This window comes from Anolis sagrei, chromosome 3 (assembly GCF_037176765.1).
Source record: "Anolis sagrei isolate rAnoSag1 chromosome 3, rAnoSag1.mat, whole genome shotgun sequence".
Lineage (NCBI taxonomy): Eukaryota > Metazoa > Chordata > Lepidosauria > Squamata > Dactyloidae > Anolis > Anolis sagrei.
In genome coordinates, this window is record NC_090023.1 from 75242762 (window position 1) to 75263130 (window position 20369).

At 40.9% G+C, this 20369-nt stretch overlaps 1 protein-coding gene across 7 annotated transcripts in view; it reads left to right on the plus strand.

Moving 5' to 3' along the window:
• Window positions 1-455: 455 nt before the first annotated feature.
• Window positions 456-20369, plus strand: part of PKNOX1 (PBX/knotted 1 homeobox 1) — a 49969-nt gene continuing 30055 nt past the window's right edge. The window contains exons 1-4 of one of the 7 annotated variants that reach the window (XM_060770264.2): window positions 458-638; window positions 12248-12477; window positions 13707-13808; window positions 13924-14026. In XM_060770264.2, the coding sequence (XP_060626247.2) occupies window positions 13976-14026 (51 nt within the window). In that variant the 5' untranslated portion in view covers window positions 458-638; window positions 12248-12477; window positions 13707-13808; window positions 13924-13975. Of the gene's footprint in view, window positions 639-12247; window positions 12478-13706; window positions 13809-13923; window positions 14027-15730; window positions 15931-20369 lie in introns of those variants that run through there. The other 6 variants (XM_060770263.2, XM_060770269.2, XM_060770266.2 and 3 more) reach the window with 6 other exon arrangements.

The window sequence follows — 20369 nt, forward strand, 5'->3', positions numbered from 1 at the left end:
AAGTCCAAAACAGATGGAGGGCTAGAGTTTGGCCAGGCCTGCCTCAGATGCCGAAATTTGCCCATGTATTCATATATAGAGAGAGGGCGTGAGAGGAGCAGAGGAATCCTAAGCCGTTAACAGTCCCTTGCTCCTCTTTCCCTTTGTTGCCTGCACATTCCTTTAAAGAGAATGGGAGTACTGGGTAGCCCATCGTGTCGCGACAGTGATGGGCGCTGCGACCCACCTGCTGGCCACTTAGCCTTACGATAAGGCCTCATGACGTCACGCGCAGCTTCCCTCAAGCCGAAGGAACCTATTAAAGGCCTGGGAGAGGGGGCGTGGCCAACCCGCCCACCTCATGAGTATTCATAAACCCGAGGCGGTCGCGCGCCGAGGCCCCGATGGGGCGGGCCCGTGGAGGGGAAGGCCCCGCCCCTTCCAGCCTAGGCCGGCGCCGAGGTGGGCGTACCTCCAAGCGCGACGTCGCCCACTCCTTCGCTGAATATTGATGAGGCGTCTCGCGGAGCGTGCTGTCGTGTCAGCCCGGCGTGGCTCCCGATTGGACGAGGGCGTGTGTGCGCGGTGACGCGCGTCGCGGCGGTGCGGGTCCCGATTGCTGCAGCCGCTTGTCAGTGTGACGAAGATTGGCACCCAAGGTAAGCGCTGTCACTCAAACCTGCTCCTAGCCAGCCAGCCAAGCAGCCAGCCATCCATCCATCACGGCGCGCCCGACGCCGCCGCCGCCAGTGCCGGCCGCCTTGGCTGAGCCGCGCAAACGGACCCGGGGGTGTGGGGCGGGGGAGGCGAGGCCGACATACGGAACAGCAGGGCGGGGGCATCCTCGAGTGGCGGGGCGGGAGGGAGGGGGGGTTGGCCGAGGGGCGTCGGCAGGCAGGCAGGCAGGCGCGAGGGAGGGGGAGTGAGGAAAATTCTGGAACAGCCGTTGCTCTTGTAGGAGGGGGAGGGGGAGTCGGCGGGAGCGCGCGCGCGCCCGGGAACGAAGGTGTCGCGCGCCTCAGGGGGTGGAGGAGGGGGAGGAGGAGGGGAGAGAAAAGGGCAACAGCTGTTTGTGGCGCGAGGCGACGCGGGGGGTGGGGGGGGGGAAGAGCAGAGGCAGAGGAGGGCGAGATTTAAAGGGGCCGCTTTCAGGGACATTCCGATAGACCTGGAGCAGCGGGGAGAGAGGCAGCAGCTGCTTGTGCTTCTCCTCCTCCCAAGTGCCCCTCCCTCCCCCCCTTCCTCGAGTGCGGCTTGGGCTCCTTTGGCCCTCAGCCCGCGGGGAAGGAAAGCCAACCCTGAGGGAAAGGCCCTTCCTCCTCCTTGTCGCCTTTCCGTTGTTTCAGATTCCCTTTTCACCTGTAAACCGAGGGCCCTTCCATACAGCCATATAAACCAGAATACCAAGGCAGAAAATCCAACAATGTTTGCTTTGAACGGGGACATCTGAGTCCACACACTGCCATATGTCCCATATATATAAAGCAGAAAATGTGGGATTTTATTCAACTGGGTGAAAGGGGCCTGACATTATGAGACGTGCGAAGGTTTACATAATATGGCTGTGAACAATAAAACATGAGGTGTTTCACCTCCTTTCTGTCCCCTTTCCTTACTTATCTCCTTTCAGATATATATATTATATATGAGGAATATTTGTGTCTCATGTCAACTCCTCCCAAAACGGATTGAATGTTGAAAGATTCTGGAGATAATCCACCAAGCATTATTATTCCTCCTTTGTGATTATTTTTGTGAGTGGTAATAAATGTTGTATATATTTATATTTGAGGCATCCTGTGATGTCGCACTGCCACCCCCTGACAGGAACAAAAGGCTTCTAAATACAATAGAGTCTCGCTTATCCAATATAAACGGGCTGGCAGAATGTCGGATAATAAGGGATGAAGGAAAAGTTTATAAATGTAAAATTACATTATAATTTTACAAATTAAGTACCAAAACATGTTTTAAACCAGGGGTCCTCAAACTAAGGCCCGAGGGCCAGATGCGGCCCTCCAAGGTCATTTATCCAGCCCTCACTCAGTGTCAACCTAAATCTGAAATGTCTTGAAAGCACACAACAACAACAATCCTATCTCATCAACCACACTTCCCATTGAAATACTAATAAGTTTATATTTGCTAAAATTGTTCTTCATTTTAATTATTGTATTGTTTTTAAGTGGGTTTTTTTTGCACTGCAAATAAGATACGTGCAGTGTGCATAGGAATTCATTCATGTCTTTTTTTCAAATTATAATCCGGCCCTCCAACAGTTTGAGAGACTGTGACTTGGCCCTCTGTAGCCACATAATGCTTATGGCAGGTCTTTGTGCAGACTTCTACTGAAATAAATTCATTTCTGGAATTCTGGTCACAAAAAAGGTTTGAGGACCCCTGTTTTAAACAAATCGACAGAAAAAGCAGTTCAATACATTGTAACGTTGTGTAGTAATTACTGTATTTACAAATTTAGCACCAAAACATTGCAATGTATTGAAACAGCTGTGGATCTGGGTGGGAGGCAAACTGCGTTGGGTAATACAGAACATTGGATGAGCAAGGTTGGATAAGCGAGACTCCACTGTAACAGGGCCAGCACCCCTTATCTGGAAATCAGAAAGCGCAATTGTCCAAATGGCCGGCTAAGATAGGATTGTCCAAATAGCTGGCTAAGAAAATATGGGTTCATAAATCCATATGTGTATATATGTTTGTATCAATCTATATATTGCTTATATAAAACACTTGCTTTCTGATGCTTTAACATACATTGATTTTGTTTCATACATAAAATTATTGAAAAACATCATACAATAGACTCAGATCAACCCTGGCAAAAAGTTGAAGAAATAATATGTAATAATAATAATGAACTTTATTTCTAGACCACCATCTCTCCTCAGAGGGACTCAGGCGGTTTACATATAAAAAGGCAAACATTCAATGCCTCAAAATGGGTACAAACACATCAAAATAATACAGGGTGATGGAGGGTAAACTTACAACAAAGGAATTAAATCTCAAATATAATAAAAAATTAAAATAAAAGCATTGAAATAAAATAAAAACAAGGACAATCCACTAAGACATAAAAACAAAAACATAAGTAAATATTTCAATATACACTCTAAAAGCAAGTTAAGATACATTACATTAGTGGTTATCAACCTGTGGGTCCCCAGATGTTTTGGGCTTCAACTCCCAGAATTCCTAACAGCTGGTAAACTGACTGGGATTTCTGGGAGTTGTAGGCCAAAACACTTGGTTGAGAACCACTGCATTACAGTAAAAATGGCTGACATCGCTGCTTTGTTTAAGATGTCTCATAACATAAAATACAAGTGGATTAGCCACCATTCAAAGTGCCCTGGTCCTCCCCTCTATACACTAAAATACATTTTTAAAACTTTAAAACTATTTTTTATAAAACAGTAATAATAATAATAATAATAATAATAAACTTTATAACCCACCCTATCTCCCCAAAGCAGGGGTTCTCAACGTTCCTAATGCCGCGACCCCTTAATATAGTTCCTCATGTTGTGGTGACCCCCAACCATTACATTATTTTCATTGCTACTTCATAATTGTAATTTTGCCACTGTTATGAATTGTTATGTAAATATCTGATATGCAGGGTGTATTCTCATTTACTGGACCAAATTTGGCACAAATACCCAATATGCCCAAATTTGAATACTGGTGGAGTTGGAATGGGAGGATTGATTTTGTCATTTGGGAGTTGTAGTTGCTGGGATTTATAGTTCACCTACATTCAAAGAGCATTCTGAACCCTACCAACGATGGAATTGGACCAAACTTGGCACACAGAACTCCCATGACCAACGGAATATACTGGAAGGGTTTGGTGGGCATTGACCTTGAGTTTTGGAGTTGTAGTTCGCCTACATCCAGAGAGCACTGTGGACTCAAACAATGATGGATCTGGATCAAACTTGGCATGAATATTCAATATGCCCAAATGTGAACACTGGTGAAGTTCAGGGAAAATAGACCTTGACATTTGGGAGTTGTAGTTGCTGGGATTTATAGTTCACCTACAACCAAAGAGCATTCTGAAGCCCACCAATGATAGAATTAGGCCAAACTTCCCTCACAGAACTCCCATGACCAACAGAAAATACTGTCTGTGATGGTCTTTGGTGACCCCTCCAGGGGTCCCAACCCCCAGGTTGAGAACCACTGCCCCAAAGGGACTCAGAGCGGTTTACAAAAAATAACAAAAATGGCAAACATTCGATGCCTAGAAACAAACAGGCTATTATAAAGCCGCTGTTGAAGAAACCATCACTGGACCCCACTAAATTTGACAACTTTCGGCCTGTTTCCAATCTTCCCTTCTTGGGCAAAGTCATGGAAAGCGTGGTGGCCTCACAACTCCAGGTATTCTTGAGAGACACGGATTATCTGGATCCGGCACAGTCTGGCTTCAGACCGGGACATGGTACCGAGACGGTCTTGGTCGCCTTAGTGGATGATCTCCGCCGGGAGCTAGACAGGGGGAGTGTGTCCCTGTTGGTGCTTCTGGACCTCTCAGCGGCCTTCGATACCGTCGACCACGGTATTCTTCTGGGACGCCTTGCAGAGATGGGCCTTGGGGGCACCGCTTTGCGGTGGCTCCAGTCATTTCTGGAGGGTCGCACCCAGAAGGTGTTATTGGGGGACTCCTGTTCAACACCACAGCCTTTGACCTGTGGTGTTCCTCAGGGTTCCATACTGTCCCCCATGCTGTTTAACATCTACATGAAGCCGCTGGGTGAGATCATCCGGAGTTTCGGGGTGCGGTGTCACCTGTACGCAGATGACGTCCAACTCTGTCACTCCTTCCCACCTGCTACTAAGGAGGCTGTCGAAGTCCTGAACCGGTGCCTGGCCGCTGTGACGGTCTGGATGAGGGCGAACAAACTGAAATTAAATCCAGACAAGACAGAGGTACTCCTGGTCAGTCGCAAGGCCGAACAGGGTATAGGGTTACAGCCTGTGCTGGACGGGGTCGCACTCCCCTTGAAGGCACAGGTTCGCAGCTTGGGTGTGACCCTGGACTCATCGCTGAGCTTGGATCCCCAGGTTTCAGCGGTGACCAGGGGAGCATTTGCACAGCTTCGGCTCGTGCGCCAGCTGCGCCCATATCTTGGGAAGTCTGACTTGGCCACGGTGGTACACGCTTTGGTCACATCCCGCCTCGACTACTGCAACGCTCTCTACGTGGGGCTGCCCTTGAAGACGGCCCGGAAGCTCCAGCTAGTCCAGCGCGCGGCAGCCATGTTGTTAACCGGAGCGGGACGCAGGGAGCGCACAACGCCCTTGCTGTCCCAGCTCCACTGGCTGCCGATTGGCTACCGGGCCCAATTCAAGGTGCTGGTGCTAACCTACAAAGCCCTAAACGGTTCCGGCCCAAAATACCTTGAGTACCGCATCTCGGCCTACGAGCCCACGAGGACCTTGAGATCATCCGGGGAGGCCCTTCTCTCTGTCCCGCCTGCCTCACAGGCACGTTTGGCGGGGACTAGAGAGCGGGCCTTCTCGGTGGTGGCCCCCCGGCTGTGGAACTCCCTCCCTGCTGAAATTAGACAGGCGCCTTCCCTCATGGCCTTCCGTAAGGGCCTGAAGACCTGGCTCTTCGAAAAGGCCTTCAATTAAGTGCTATGTTTTGGAATGACCACCGGAATGGACTATGACCACGAGATTGACTATGACCCAAACAAGACGAAGCGGATTTTTAGTTTAATTAGTTGTGTGTTAGTTGGTGTGCGTCATGACCTTGATCTACTGTAACTGTTGTCTTTATGTTCTTTGTTCTGTACACCGCCACGAGTCGCCTTCGGGCTGAGAGTGGCGGTTAACAAATGCAAATAATAAATAAATAAATAATAAATAGACAATCAAGGCAAAAAATAAAATAAAATCAATATAACTTGTAAACAACTGAAAACAAGGGTTAAACAAAATAAACATAATAGACACAAAGAGTCTAACCAATTAATATACAACACATTACAAGCATAATATAATATATCACACTGTTATATTAAGTTAGGTTTGTCTTCATCTGATTTTAATCTGATTTTAATTACTGTATTTCAATATTAATGTCAAGTTAATACAGAGATTATAGTATGGAGTGCAGTATTAGTTTAGCTTATTTTTAACAGTGACTCAAGCAACTAGAAACCACATTTATTCAGCATCTACCATTCCTCATGGGTGCCAGTTAATTGAGAGTATAGTGTATGGGTATGAGGTGTATATGAAACATAAATGAATTTTGTAGTTAGAGTATATACATGTAAGTATTCCATATTCTGGTCCCAAGCATCTCTGATAAGGGAAATTTGAGTTGATACAAGCAACACATGTTAACAACCCATCTTGGAACAGATAGTGTATCTCTTGTACTCCTTTCTAAGTTTTAGTGTTCAGATTTAATTTTTTAAAACCATTGGAATAAAACCAAAAAATTGATGCAGGCAATGTCCGAATTAAAAGCTTTCAACTTACAAATTGTTCATAGTTAAGAATGGGGTGAGACAAAAGGGAATGAGAGAAATCTATCACTTGAAAGAAAAATTCACTCCTGAAAAGGTTATCATGGGGAAACGGTGTCTCCACTGACACCTTATCACCAATCCTTGTTTCTACAAGCCATTTTTTTCAAAATCCAATTGTCACAGGGACAAAAAGTGAGGTGAAATATTTTGAACAGGAGCACAGACAACAAAACAAACACCACAGGGGTATTTACCCTTCCCTATGTTATCCAAAGCTAAGAAGTATATGTTTTTGAGGGAGTTACACTTTTAAAAAGTGCCCCTTACAATCAAATTCAATTTAAGAACAATCCTACAAAACCTGTCTTGTTAGTTTCTTGGGGACTTGCCTGTATACATACAGGATATAAAAATCAAAGTATGTATGTTTGTACCACAAAGGCTCCAATGTGACTGAATGGATCTGGACCAAACTTGACACATATGCCCATAATTACCCAAAATAAAATAATTGAGGAATTTCAACTGTAAAAGTAAAATAAAACAAAGTATATAGATTGAAACAATTACCTACTGGTCTGTAGGTATGTATGCATGCAGTACTCAGATGCAACTGCAAGAGGGCAATATATATAGGCAATATATACCACCACAGCAATGCCACCACAGAGAAGTGGGCTGATGTATGTCAAAACACTTTGGTCTGAGTGGAGGAACAGGTAAACTTGCCCACAAATGCCTTGCTCCAAGGAAGATCTGTTAGAAGCACAGAATCAAGCCAGGAAAACTGTGGAGATCAGCATTGGCTAGTGGCTGACCCCCAGGGAAAACTTGGGCTTCAAGGCCTAATCTTAAATCACTCAATAGAAAAAATAAATGGCACACAGAAGCAAGTGAGAGAGAAAAGAATTAGGGCAGTGCAAGGTCAGACCAAAACAGAGCAGCAAACAGTGTCATCTGTTGACCCGCACAAGTTAAGGTATTTCAATACCTGTTGCCAACCCAATATCCTTTGGCAAAGGAAGGAGACAAATTCATGAAGCTCTCCTCTGCATTTTTGCAATAAGAATACAGTCCTCATATATTTAATAATTGTATTATGTTACGGCATCAGATAGTTGCCGGTATGTAAGTTGCCCTGAGTCCTCCCTTGGGGGTTGAGAAGGGCAGGAAAGAAATGTTGGAAATATTTAAGTCCGACCCCTACCATAGAAATATTGTTCATCAGTTCTCCCATAACTGTCAACATCTCAGAAAAAAGAGCTCCACACTTTTCATGCATATCTGCAAATCTGAAAACAAGATTCATGTAATTGTATAGGAGACTGAAAATTCTTAGGATGCCAAATAGCTGCCTTAAATCCTATCATGGGAAAATAGTATATTTAATACATACTGGTAATATAATTATTGACAAGGTGTAACAGAAAATATATTCAGTCCTGGCTATAGGTTTACTAAACTGTGCAATTTGGTAACACTTCTTGATCCATGGAGTTTAGACTTTGGCCCCAGTAAGACTGGCCATTGGTCAGGGATTCTAGAAGTTGGAAGTCCAAGATTTCTGAAACACTATAAAGTTTGATAATCTAAGAACTGGTATGCAAATCTAGCTCAAATCAACCTGGCAGACAATCAAGGGGAAATACTTATAAGTATATTCCTGTGTTTGTGTACTTAGGAATGAGTATCATACTACTGCTGATATGCACATAGGCTTAATGACACAAAAAGTACTATTATTAGGTATTCACAAATACTTTTTCATCTTAAGGTCAGTAATTCAGAATTGATTAGTGGTTGAATGATTGTCTTTTGTACTTTATTTCTGATGTTAAGGAAGCAACTGAGTATAATTGTACCTTTTACATCAAACAAATAGAGGTTTCAAGATTAAAATTCTAGAAAGAAGACAAAAGAAACAAGGACCTAGTTCAGCACAATGGGAGTCATGTTAATGGCTGATTCAATTACTGATTTATTCAGTAATTATTCAAAAACATTTTGTCCATAGGCTGATTTCCTTGTACTACATTCCTGTTTATTAAAAATAAATCCTTTATTCAGGATTTGTCTTCAATTTTTTCAAAGTGCGTTTAATTGCACATAAACCGAAACTCGTCTCATGAGTATTTGAGGCAGTGTCATTTTATAGTATAACTGTCTTGAAATGACCCCTAGTTTGGACTGACATTGTTTCTTTGTCTCAAATTTTCAGATGTAAAATCATACTACATATTTTTGACATTAATACTGAAATCTGAAAAAGATACAAAAAATCTTTATGAAACAATTCTAAAACAGTTACTGTACTGTATTGCTATTCCTGGGACTCTGGGTGCATCTGCACTGTAGAATTAATGCAGTTTGACACCATTTTAACTTCAGTGGCTCAATGCTATAGAACCATAGCAGTTGTAGTTTTACAACGTCTTGAGCCTTCTCTCCCAAAGATTGCCAAACTCCACTCCTAGGATTCCATAGCACTGAGCCATAGCACTACAAGTGGTGACAAAGTGCTTAAATTTTTCAGAGTAGATGCATCCTCAGTTGGAGGCACAGTACAATAGTGATTGTGGTCATTCTTGTCTTGGAACAGCTTTAGGCAGCATGAAAGTGATAACGTGTGAATACTTTCACAGTGGACCTGGAAGTTTAAATTGTGCTATACTATAACTTTATCATGAAAAATGTACAGTTATGGTTCACTGTGAGTAGATGACATTAAGAATACAGTGATCCCTGTACCCACAGATTCTATATCTATGCATTCACTTACTCATCCCCCCCCCCCCCCCCCCAAATCTTTCCTGAAGTGTTTGTGTGCCTCTCTTGGTCCTCCAATGTGAACTATGGTATGTTTTCAGCTCAAGTATAGTCAAAATATAGGGTTTGCTATTATCCACAGATTTGGTATATACAGAAGGTCTAAGACTATACCTCCTGTGGATACAGGGGCTATACTACACTGGCCTGGTCAAGATTCATTGTAATCAAGTGTTTTTCACCCAAACAAAGGCTTCTTATTTTTGCGTGCCTTCAGGTTAGTTCTGATTTATGGTGACTTTAAGGCAACCCTATTGCAGGGTTTTCTTGGTAATATTTCTTCAGAATGGGCTTTCTATTGCCTTCTCAGAATGAAAGAATGTGGCCTTGCCAAGGTCACCCATTGGGTTTCCATGGCCAGCAGGGATTTGAACCCTGATCTCCAGAGTCATAGAATGCACCTACACTATAGAATTAATGCAGTTTGCCACTACTTTAGCTTCCATGGCTCAGTGCCATGGAATCTTGGGAGTTATAATTTTGTGAGGTACCAACATTCAGAGATAGAAGGTTAACAACCTTTTAAAACGATGGCTCCGTAATTCCATAGCATTGAGTGATAGCAGTTAAAGTAGTGGCAAACTGCACTGTTTTTGCAGAGTGGGTGCACCCATTGTCCAGTGCTCAAATCACTACCAATAAAGGGTGAATAAGAAGAGGTCATTAATGAAGGGTAAAACTGTGGCTTCTTATTTATTACTATTTGCTTATTTAATTTAAAGTATTTATATTCAGCTCTTTCACCACAAAGATTTTCAGAGTTGTTTACTCTGAAAGGTTGAGAAAGGCTAGCTTAGGACACTTCCAGACAGACCCTATAGCCCAGGATCGGATCCCAAGTTTTATGTTTATCCCATATTATCTGGCAATGTGGACTCATATAATCCAGTTTAAAGCAGAAAATGTGGGATCAGATCCTGGGATATAGGGTTTGTCTGAAAGAGTCCTCTGAATATCCGTGATCAGCTTATCTGAGATTTATTTACCATATATTCTCATGTATATTTCAAGGGTAGGTTTTTGGTTTCAGAATTATGGCTTTTGTTATGATCCATGGATATGTTGAGGGTCATTTTGTAGAGAAATAAAGACACCAATGCTGCCTTTGGGGGGGGGGGGTCAGTCTCCTCTGGGTGCTGCTACCGCCAATTCCCTGCCCAGCATTCAAAAAGGCCAAGAGTGGTACCATGACAGAAAGCAGAAGGGATCAGTGCTTCTTTTAGGTTCTCCTGGGATAAACTAAATGTTGCTTTCACTGCTCTACTCAGAGAATGAGGTGGTTCATTTTTTGTCATAAGATTAAGGGACGGTAGTCACATTGAACCGTTGATAAGTCCACCCAAGTTTTTTTGCTTGATTTTTTGACTAAAATTTCTAGGCCTATACATGAGTACATAGGGTGTTTGTTTATTGTGGAGTATTTATACCACATGCATCCAGAACAGCTTACAAATGGTTAATTTGACAGTTCTCTACCCTCCAGTTTACCATCTTAATATGTCCTCCAAGGAAAAGCGAATGGCCATGGGGGTCAGGGTGATGGTTAAGTCCAGCAGATACTACCTCTTTTTTTCCTCTGAAGCCAGGGCAGTGGCAGCTCCCCTCAACCTCTGTGCCTATCAGGTGTAAGGAAGGCATTCTTTATTAGTAAGAAATAACTTGCAGTATAGTTTTTCTGTTTATTTAGTTTGCTCTTACATACATATTCATTACATGCAAATGTCTATGTTATCAACGCAGTGTAATCAGAAATATAATTGAAATTGTGATCATTCTTATGCCACTACTTTCAAGGTTTTACTAACGCTAAAGCTCCACACTTCAACATACTTGTCACTGAAGTTACCTGCATTACTTGAAGTTATGGTTGCAAATGATGAATTAAATAGAATAATTCTGTTATAGGGTAAAAATATTAACTATTTACTCGAATAGTGCTCACCTTTTTGGGCTAAATGACCTCAACAAAATTGGAGTGCACATTAAATTCACATCATATGGTAATCTTAGTGTTGAGCCAAAGGAAAAGGGGAAGCTACTTTAGGAACCACGCCCAGAGCTCCTCTTTGAGGGATCTCACCTTTCATTTAAGGGCCACAACTCAATGCTATGCAATCCTGGGAATTATAGTTTAGTGAGGTATCAGCATTCTTTGGCAAATAAGGCTCAAGGCCTTGTAAAACTACAGCCCCCCATGACTCCATAGCATTGAACCAAAGCAGTTAAAGCAGATTCATTCTACAGCAGAGTTGCATCCCAAGCTCTTAACACTTGTTTTTAACGAAGGAGTTCTAATCAGGCAGCAACTGTAATGGACACTTTTTTGCCAAATGACAAACAGTTCCCTATTTGCTGCTGTGTGTCAGAAAATACTTTTGTTGGTTTCAGGGTTTTGAAAATTGAGGTGCACAGTAGACTCAATGACACATTAAATTCGAGTAAATACGGTTGTTCCCTGTTGAAGAAAGTGTTCTGGCTTTTGGAGATAGGGTTGAAAATCGTCCTATTTAGGCAAAGTATTCAAAGATAATTTGAGTATGTTATATTTAGGGGCCTTTTCTTAGTTTCCTTTTCAGATCTTCTTCCACTCTTTTCTTGATGCATTTTTTCCTGATTACCCCCCCCCCCCCCTTCCCAGTGTTCTTTGAACACAATCAGCCAATTCTTTTGCTATGTGTTATTTTGGTATCAGCACAGTCTTTCCCCTTAAATCTAAATGACTTGTTTAACTGTTCATATGATGAGTATGTCCATTGGGATTTCAAAAATATCAGTAACTACAGAGGGATGCAGCATACTTCTGCAAGAGTTGTGACTGAGATACAGTTGTGCTTTTATTTGGAATCATCTGAATATTATGTTGTGGGAGCAGAAACTGGTCCTAATCATGTTGACTTGGAAGTAAGCCCCATTGCTTTCAATCTTAGAATTGCAGTTCATGAAAATAGCAAGACATCTCAGATCTTCAAGGGGAGCTGAAGAACCTGAAACTTGGAAGCACCCGGAAGACTTGGAAGAGACAAATTGGCTACTTGAAGACCAGTTGTCGTTATTATTTGATGCTGCCTATTGATCAGTTGATCTACACTTTGAATATTCTCAAACTCTACCATAATTTTGGAACTAAAGCAGGTTTTAAAGATGGAAAAGTATAAAGGTATACATATCTTCTTATAATAAATACTATACTTGGCATTATACTAAATATTCTTTGAGCAGTAGCTGGCTACTTGGAGTGCCTCTGGTGTTGTTATGCTGTGTTTTGCAGTAAATATATTCAGATTTAATTATAACAAGTTTGTGAAATCTGTCTATAGTTGAAAGATGAAAGAAGAGAATATATTGGTGAGAATATACTGCTGGATCATTTGTTGTTGTAATTGTTAGAAAAGTCATTTCTAACTTAGGGCAACCCCAAGGTGTCTTGATCATGGGGTTTTCTTGGCAGTATTTATTCATAGGGGGTTTCCCTTTGCTTTCCTCTAAGGATGAGAGAGTGTAAGTTGGCCAAGGTCATCCAATGGGTTTCCATGGCCAATAGTGGATTCAAAATGCTGGTCTCCTGATTCTTAACACAATACCTAAACCACTACATCACAAAATAGACTACTCTAGTGGGCTGTGTTTCATACCAAAGTCATCAGTAGTAGAAAAGCTATCACTCAATTGTTTTCTATACTTGCAACCAATTTAAATTGTAGCTTACCTCTCACGATTCCAGTAGTAGCTTTTAATAATAGCATTTTTTAATAATAGTAAAGATTTCCTGTCTTAGTGGGGAATGTCTTTAGTATGTTTACTGTATCTTCAGAAGAAGTGCTTTCATCTGTGGATTGACTTGGACACCTAAAGTACCTGCATGTTTCATCCATAGAAGACCCTCTGTATGAAATGAGTTGTACACAGACACAGTCTGTAGTAGTTTCTAAAACGCTCCCACTTTATTCTGAGGATGTTTACTCTTCATATATGTAAAATGAGTAGTGTGAAAAAATTAGCAGAGGACTCCTGGATTAATCAACCCTTTTAAGTAATAAAAGAGAATGTCCATGCATATGAGAGTCATAGTTCAGAATGCTGTGTGCATCAGCTATGAATGTAATAACATACGCAGAAGACTATGTGTTTTATGTGAGATGCTCAGTTAATTTATTGTTATTCTTCACTGATATATCCATTGGACATTTTTATTTTGTTTTGTGACCACCAATGTAAAAAGTTATTTCCCCTCATGTTGCATTCAAAATACCCTTGTGTGCCAATGATCCTATTTCTCTATAAGTATATTGCAAACCCCCCACCCCAAAAACCCCCCCAAAAATCTTGATAGGTTTGTCTTAATACTTTTCAGTGTCCTATTCAGTTGTGCATTGGTAATTTCTGCAGGTGTTGGTTATGAGAATCTTAAGTTCCTTCTATCAGTTGAGATGTAAACATTATCAGTATTTGTCCAAAAGTTCTGGAAGGGGCGTGATTGAAATTATACAGGTGATGTAGAAAATATATCTTAAGCATATTTACATCATTTTTGCAGCAATAAAAAAGAGTTTTAAACAAAGTTCTCATTCCATAATGTTTTTAACCTTTTTATTTTTTCCTATAGAAAAATTGAACTAAGATGTGATGATTTAACTTTGTAAGAATCCTCTGTAACCATGATGGCAACGCAGACATTAAGCATAGACAACTATCAAGATGGGCAGCAAGTATGTAAAAATGCACCATTTTATAATAGCAGAAATATTTTAATTAATTATAGTACACAAGATTTGAGTCCACATACATTTCATTTATAGAGCCTATTGGTGGCTGTTATTTTTATATTGTACACAAGCTATGCCAATACATTGCATGTTACCAGTTCTTTTTCTAGTGCCTTTTGTAGAAATCTGGAGTAATTGATTTTAAAGCAGTAGGGAGCCTTTGGGGCCCAATTAGTTCGGAAAATAGGAAGCTGTCTTATGTCGAGTGAGACATTTTATCCATCTAGCTCAACACTATTTACTGTGAATAGTTACACTTTTCTAGGTTCTCAGCCAAAATTCTTTTCCATTATCTGTTACCTGATTATTTTAACTTGAAATTCAAGAAAAGACCTACTACACATGAAATATATTCTACCTTTAAGCTATGCTCCCTTCTGAACATTGCTGAATTAAGTTGGCTTTATTATTGTTTTCACACATCGCCTCCAACTAAGCATGTCTTTGGATCTTACATTTTCCCTCACAGACCTGCTTTTCTTCATCCTGAAATTTGCTGCTCTGCTGATTGGATTGTTAACCACCTCTTGTGCACTAGCTATTTTGTCTCAAATTCAATTCAGATATTTTGTTGAATAAACCATGCATTCTTCATTATGGTCTCTATAGATCACACATACTGTTCTTACACAATATTTTATTGCTAAATTTAGTTCTAAGGATAGTCCGAATATAAAAAATGCTTTCTATGATTAGCCTTAAAACCACAGTTCCCTGCCTTTAAAATATTAGGGTTATATCAATGTTAAACATTGGATATGAGAAAATTCTTTTTGTAACATAAATACTAAATAAAATGCTAAATGAAAACATTTCAATAATTTATCATAAATTATGTAATTTGCTCATTAAAACATTAGTGTTGGCCCAGGTGAAGGAGGCACAGGCGCTGGGTGATTCTGGCCGAAGGCAGCCAATTGCAGCTCAGGGAGGCTTTGGATTGGGCTGTAAGTTAACAACATGTGGAAAAATCAGAGGCTTGTCTCTGGGAGAGTCAGACAAGGTTTGGATTTGAAACAGATAGGGTTAGACTTTGACAGCCACAATGTGGTTTTGACAGAGATGGAGACATTTGACACAGAGGGAGTTTGGATTTCAGACACAAAACTGTTAATCAGAAGGGAAAATTGATTCTTGTCTTGGAGATCAATGAAATAATTTAATTTCCAATGGTTCATATGTTACCTTACTGTGTTTTAATAAACTTACATTAGTTATTCCCTTTTTGAAATGTCTGGTTAGCACTGTCAAGCGTCATAAAGAGTCAGGCCATACTTATGTTAAAGAACTCACACAACGACAACAACATAATAACAACAACATAACAACAACAACAACAACAACACTTTATTTGTATTCCACCCTGTCTCCCCGAGGGGACTCAGGGCAGATTCCTCACATACGGAGACACAAGGCAAACATCCAATGCCTCGAAACAATGAAACATAGACACACAGATAAAGGTAAAGGCTTCCTCGTCATCTCCGGCTCTGGGGGTAGTGCTCATCTCCTTTTCTAAGCCAAAGAACCTGCGTAGTTCGTAGACACCTCCTGGTTATGTGGCTAGCATGACTGCATGGGGCACAATTTACCTTCCCGCCAATGGGGTACCTATTGATTTACTCACGTTTGTTTTCGAACTGCTAGGTTGGGCAGGAGCTGGGGCTAACAGTGGGAGCTCACCCTGTCCTGCGGATTCAAACCGCCAACCTTCTGATCAGCAAGTTCAGCAGTTCAATGGTTTAACCCATTGCGCCACCACAGCCCCTACATGGCCACAGGCCCACAGTTAAGGGGTCATCATGATATCCTGGAACTCAATTCAGAATTTGGGAAGCAAGGGCATGGTGAGTGGCAGGATTTGAAGGGCTGGAACTGTGGGGCCAACTTGGGAGATGGGATCAGTCACAAATTATGGGATTTACAGAAAATAGCTTGGAACGTATCACTGTTGATTTTAGAAGAATATACTTTTTATTAGTTCCTTTAAACTACCAGGTTGGAAAGGCTGTTTAAAACCATAGAATTTCATTTTACAGTTGTCTTCGTTCGGTTTGTCCCTCATCTGCATCACTTTTTCTTTCCAGTCCCACCAACACAAACACTTCATTAACTCTTTAAATGTCTTGTTTCTTAAAAGATTAATAAGGGGTGATTTTTTTTCGGAGCACCGATCTATTTCAAATACAGCAGTCATCATCATAGGTGATCCCTCATGACTGAGTATGATTGCCTTACAAGTTTAGAGTATTGGCGGTGGGTCCGTAGGTGACTGTAGAGACCTACTCTTGATCTGCACGTTTTCTTGCAGTGAGAACATCAATTTCCAGATGAAAGGCGATCCCAACCAAGGTCGGCTTGATGAACCTTCCTCTTGACACATTTCTCCTTTTTACCCTCCATTCATGCCTCTTCAGATTCCACAGCACTGGTAAAATGGACCTCCAGTTAGAACACTCTGGGGCCAGGGTTTCCCAGTTCTCGGTATCTATGCCACAGTTTTTAAAGTTAGCTTTCAACCCACCTTTAAATATCTTTTGCTATCCACCAACATCCAGTTTTCCATTCCTGAGTTGAGAGTAGAGTAACTGCTTTGGCAGGTGGTGATGGGGCCAGTACAGCAAAGTTGGTGGCGGAGGATCATTGCTTCAGTGCTGGTGGTCTTTGCTTCTTCTAGAACGCTGACATTTGTCCGCCTGTCTTCACAAGAGATTTGCAGGATTTTTCAGAGGCAATGATGATAGAATTGTTCCAGAAATTGAGAGTAACGTCTATAGACAGTCCACATTTCGTAGGCATATAGAAGAGTTGGGAGTACAATACCTATATAAACAAGCATCTTGTTTGATTCTTGTTTTGAATGTCCCAATCCTCAAGCACTCTCTGCTTCATTTGAAAAACACTGGACTCGCAGAGTTCAGACGGTGTTGTATTTTGGTGTCAGTGTTGACTTTTGTGGAGAGGTGGCTGCCAAAGTAGGGGAAATGGTCTAACATTATACCATTAAGCTGAATTTCTGGCACTGCAGAAAGATTGGTTAATGCCCACTGTAGAGCACTTGCGTTTTCTCGATGTTCAATGAGAGACCAAGCTTTTTGTAGGCTTCTGCAAAGGTGTTTAAAATAGTTTATAGGTCTTCTTCTGAATGAGTACAGACTACATTATTACTGCTGTATTGATGTTCTATAACAGACACTGTTGTGACCTTGGTTTTGGCTTTCAGTCTGCTGAGGTTGTATAGTTTGCCATCTTTCAGATTGTTGATTTTCACACCAGTAGGAAGCTTCACATCAACAAGGTGCAGAATCATAGTTATGAAGATGGAAAATAGGGTTGGAGCAATATCACATCCGTGTTTGATACCTGATTCCACCTTAAATGCATCACTTTGGGAGCCATTGCTGTCCAAGACGGTTGCAATCATGTTATCATGGAGGAGCCACAGGATATTTACAAATTTGTCAGGGCATCCTATTTTTAAGAGGATGGACCATCCAGAGAGCATTGCAATTCACTGGCGAATGCCTTGGTAAGGTTGATGAATGCCATGTACAGAGGTTGATTTTTTTCCATGCCTTTTTATTGAAGCTGTTGTGCAGTGAAGATCATATCCACAGTTCCTGTGGAGAGGCGGAAGCAATTCTGGGATTCAGGGAGGATGTCTTCTCAGATAGGTAGAAGGGGTTTGCAAGGATTCTTGCAAAGATTTTTCCAGCAGAAGTTAAAAGGGCGACACCTCGATAGTTTTACACAGTATGCTTTTTCCCACTTTTTGAAAATGATGATGATAGTGGCATCTTTGAAGTCCCCTGAAATCATCTTGGTCACCCACACTTTTTCAATGCCCTGATGGTGGTGTTTCAGCTCAGGTCCACCCCCTTTAAAGATTTCAACAGGTTTCCTTCAGGTCCACTGGCTTTGTTGTTTTTTAATTGTCCTATGACTTTGCTGACTTTCTCCAAATTAGACAATGGTGCATGCCGGAGTTAGGATCCCAAATACATACTATGACCCCCCCCCCCCCCCCACACACACACACCAAAAAAACCCCAAGTTTACTCCCCAGTGCATCCATCTTCCCTTAGCTGTATAATATAAAATGAGTGGAGAAGGAGAAGGAAGAAGACAAGCCAAAAGAGAGAGAAAAAAAGAAGCAATAGGTTTGAGTAGGTCTAGCATTGTAATACACCAAAGAATGACAAAAGGGTTCCTTCCTTCAATACAAAGATTTTTGTTTTAGTGAATGTAACAGAGAGAGAGACCCACTGAATTAATTCTAAAAATTCTACCATACTCAATCATTAAAGCATTTTTAAAACTTTGGTGTTAATTTGGGAATCTAGACAATTCTGAAAAATCCTATAAAATAAAGGAATCAATAATTGGTTAAGTTAATTCTAACATCTGATAGCAACCATAAAAATGTTCGAATACATGCAGCCATACATGAATTTTAGTGGATAGCTTGTGTTTGGGATCTGTTGGAAATATGCTAGTGTAATGTGCTAACTATTTCAGTTGTTTACATTAACTAGTGTAGGCCTGTTGATTTTCCAGTACAGATGATTTTTGTGGTATTCTTGGACATCTGGAAACAATTTGCAGTGCCATCCTCTGCACATTTACTCCAGTTTTATTAAGCTCAGTTGCACTTACTCCTAAGTTAGTTGTAAGGAGCTGCACTTTAAGTTTAGGCTCAGATTCTTTAGAAATCCCACAAAAGGCAATGTATGTAAATGGCTAACTCTGCCAATTCATTTTGTATTGTCTTTAATGCTTCAATTTTCTGTGCTAGCTAACATCCTAACAGAAATTAATTTAAGCACTTCACAGAATCAATGTTTCTTATTTCTTCCCCTCCCTCTGGCTCCAGCAGACACTCAGGAGTGCCCAGGAGGCGATAAGGGGAGAAGAGGTTATTACACTTTCCTTCCATAAAATTCCTTAAATAAGTTTAGAATGGAATTCAAGCTATAGCTGTTATTTTGGTCTTTTATATTTTTAGGTTATTAGAGGATTGTGAATTATGAGTGAAAATGTATAATTTTCAGGGAAATAGTCCTTCAAGCTATACATGTTCTTTCAGAGCAGACAAAAATATGGTACAGAGCTACATTGGACATTCTTGTGTATCCCCAGGCAACAGAGGGGAGAAGATATCACATGATAATAATCCTACGACTAAACTGTGATAATAATTTTTTGCTCAGACATATCTTTATCAAAAGCCCTTTATCATATATAAGAGAGTCATTATTTATATTCAGCACAAAAACAAGTTAAGTGAAAAAATCTGTATTAAATATTTAAACACCTAAAATGAAGCTCCGTGCTTTCTGTAGCTCTTTTCTTTGCACTGCACTGAAGAACTGTATATATTCTTCAGTTTTCATCTTAATCTTTATAACTCACTCAGAAAGTTCCACTGAATGTTTTGGTAAATTTGTAACACACACAGAGATACGCTGTGATAATTTGTTTCTATCATATTTGTTGAATTTAAATTTAAAGTGTATAATACTGCATCTTGAGACTTTAAACATTTTTAAAATGTTTACTGCTGAAAAAAATGATGTTAATTTTTATTGATGCACAACGTTAGATTATATTTGTTGGGTGCTTTAAGATTCTTCTTACTCTGCTGGGAATCAAGCATTTTTGTAATGGCAGCATAATCCTAGTGTCTTGTTTGGCCCTGTACACATGAAATGATAAGCCTGTTGGCCCTGTACACATGAAATGATAAGCCATAAAACAGCAGAAACTGTACGTTGGTTACAAGCACTAAACTAGGTTACCTTGTTTAATAGCTTTTACTTAAAACAAAACTCAGTAATTTGTTTTACATTAGACTCCATGATTGGTTTATGTTTACATTTTAGAATTGTTTCTGGATCCTATCTCTATTTTGTTGGAGAATAATAAGATTTTTTTTGTTTTCCGCCCTATCTCCCTATGGGGACTCAGGGCAGATTTCAACAAACAAATAGTCATGGGCCCGGTTACCGTTTCCACTGTTTATTTCATGGTTTCGTCCCATTTATTTTCTTCGGATGGCATGAAATGGTTCAAACCCCCCTGTATGAAAATAATAGTGAAACTAAAAGGAAAGTAGCAGTTGTAACCATGTGGTCTCCACATGGTGTGGCCCAGGGAGTATTGCCATGTTGCTTCGCCTCTGAGTCCAGTTGGGCCAGTCAGAGGAGAAGAACATAGTGACATGGGCACACATTGCTCAGGGCATTTATTTGGGTGACCGCCCCCAAAGCACTCATTGCGTGGTTGC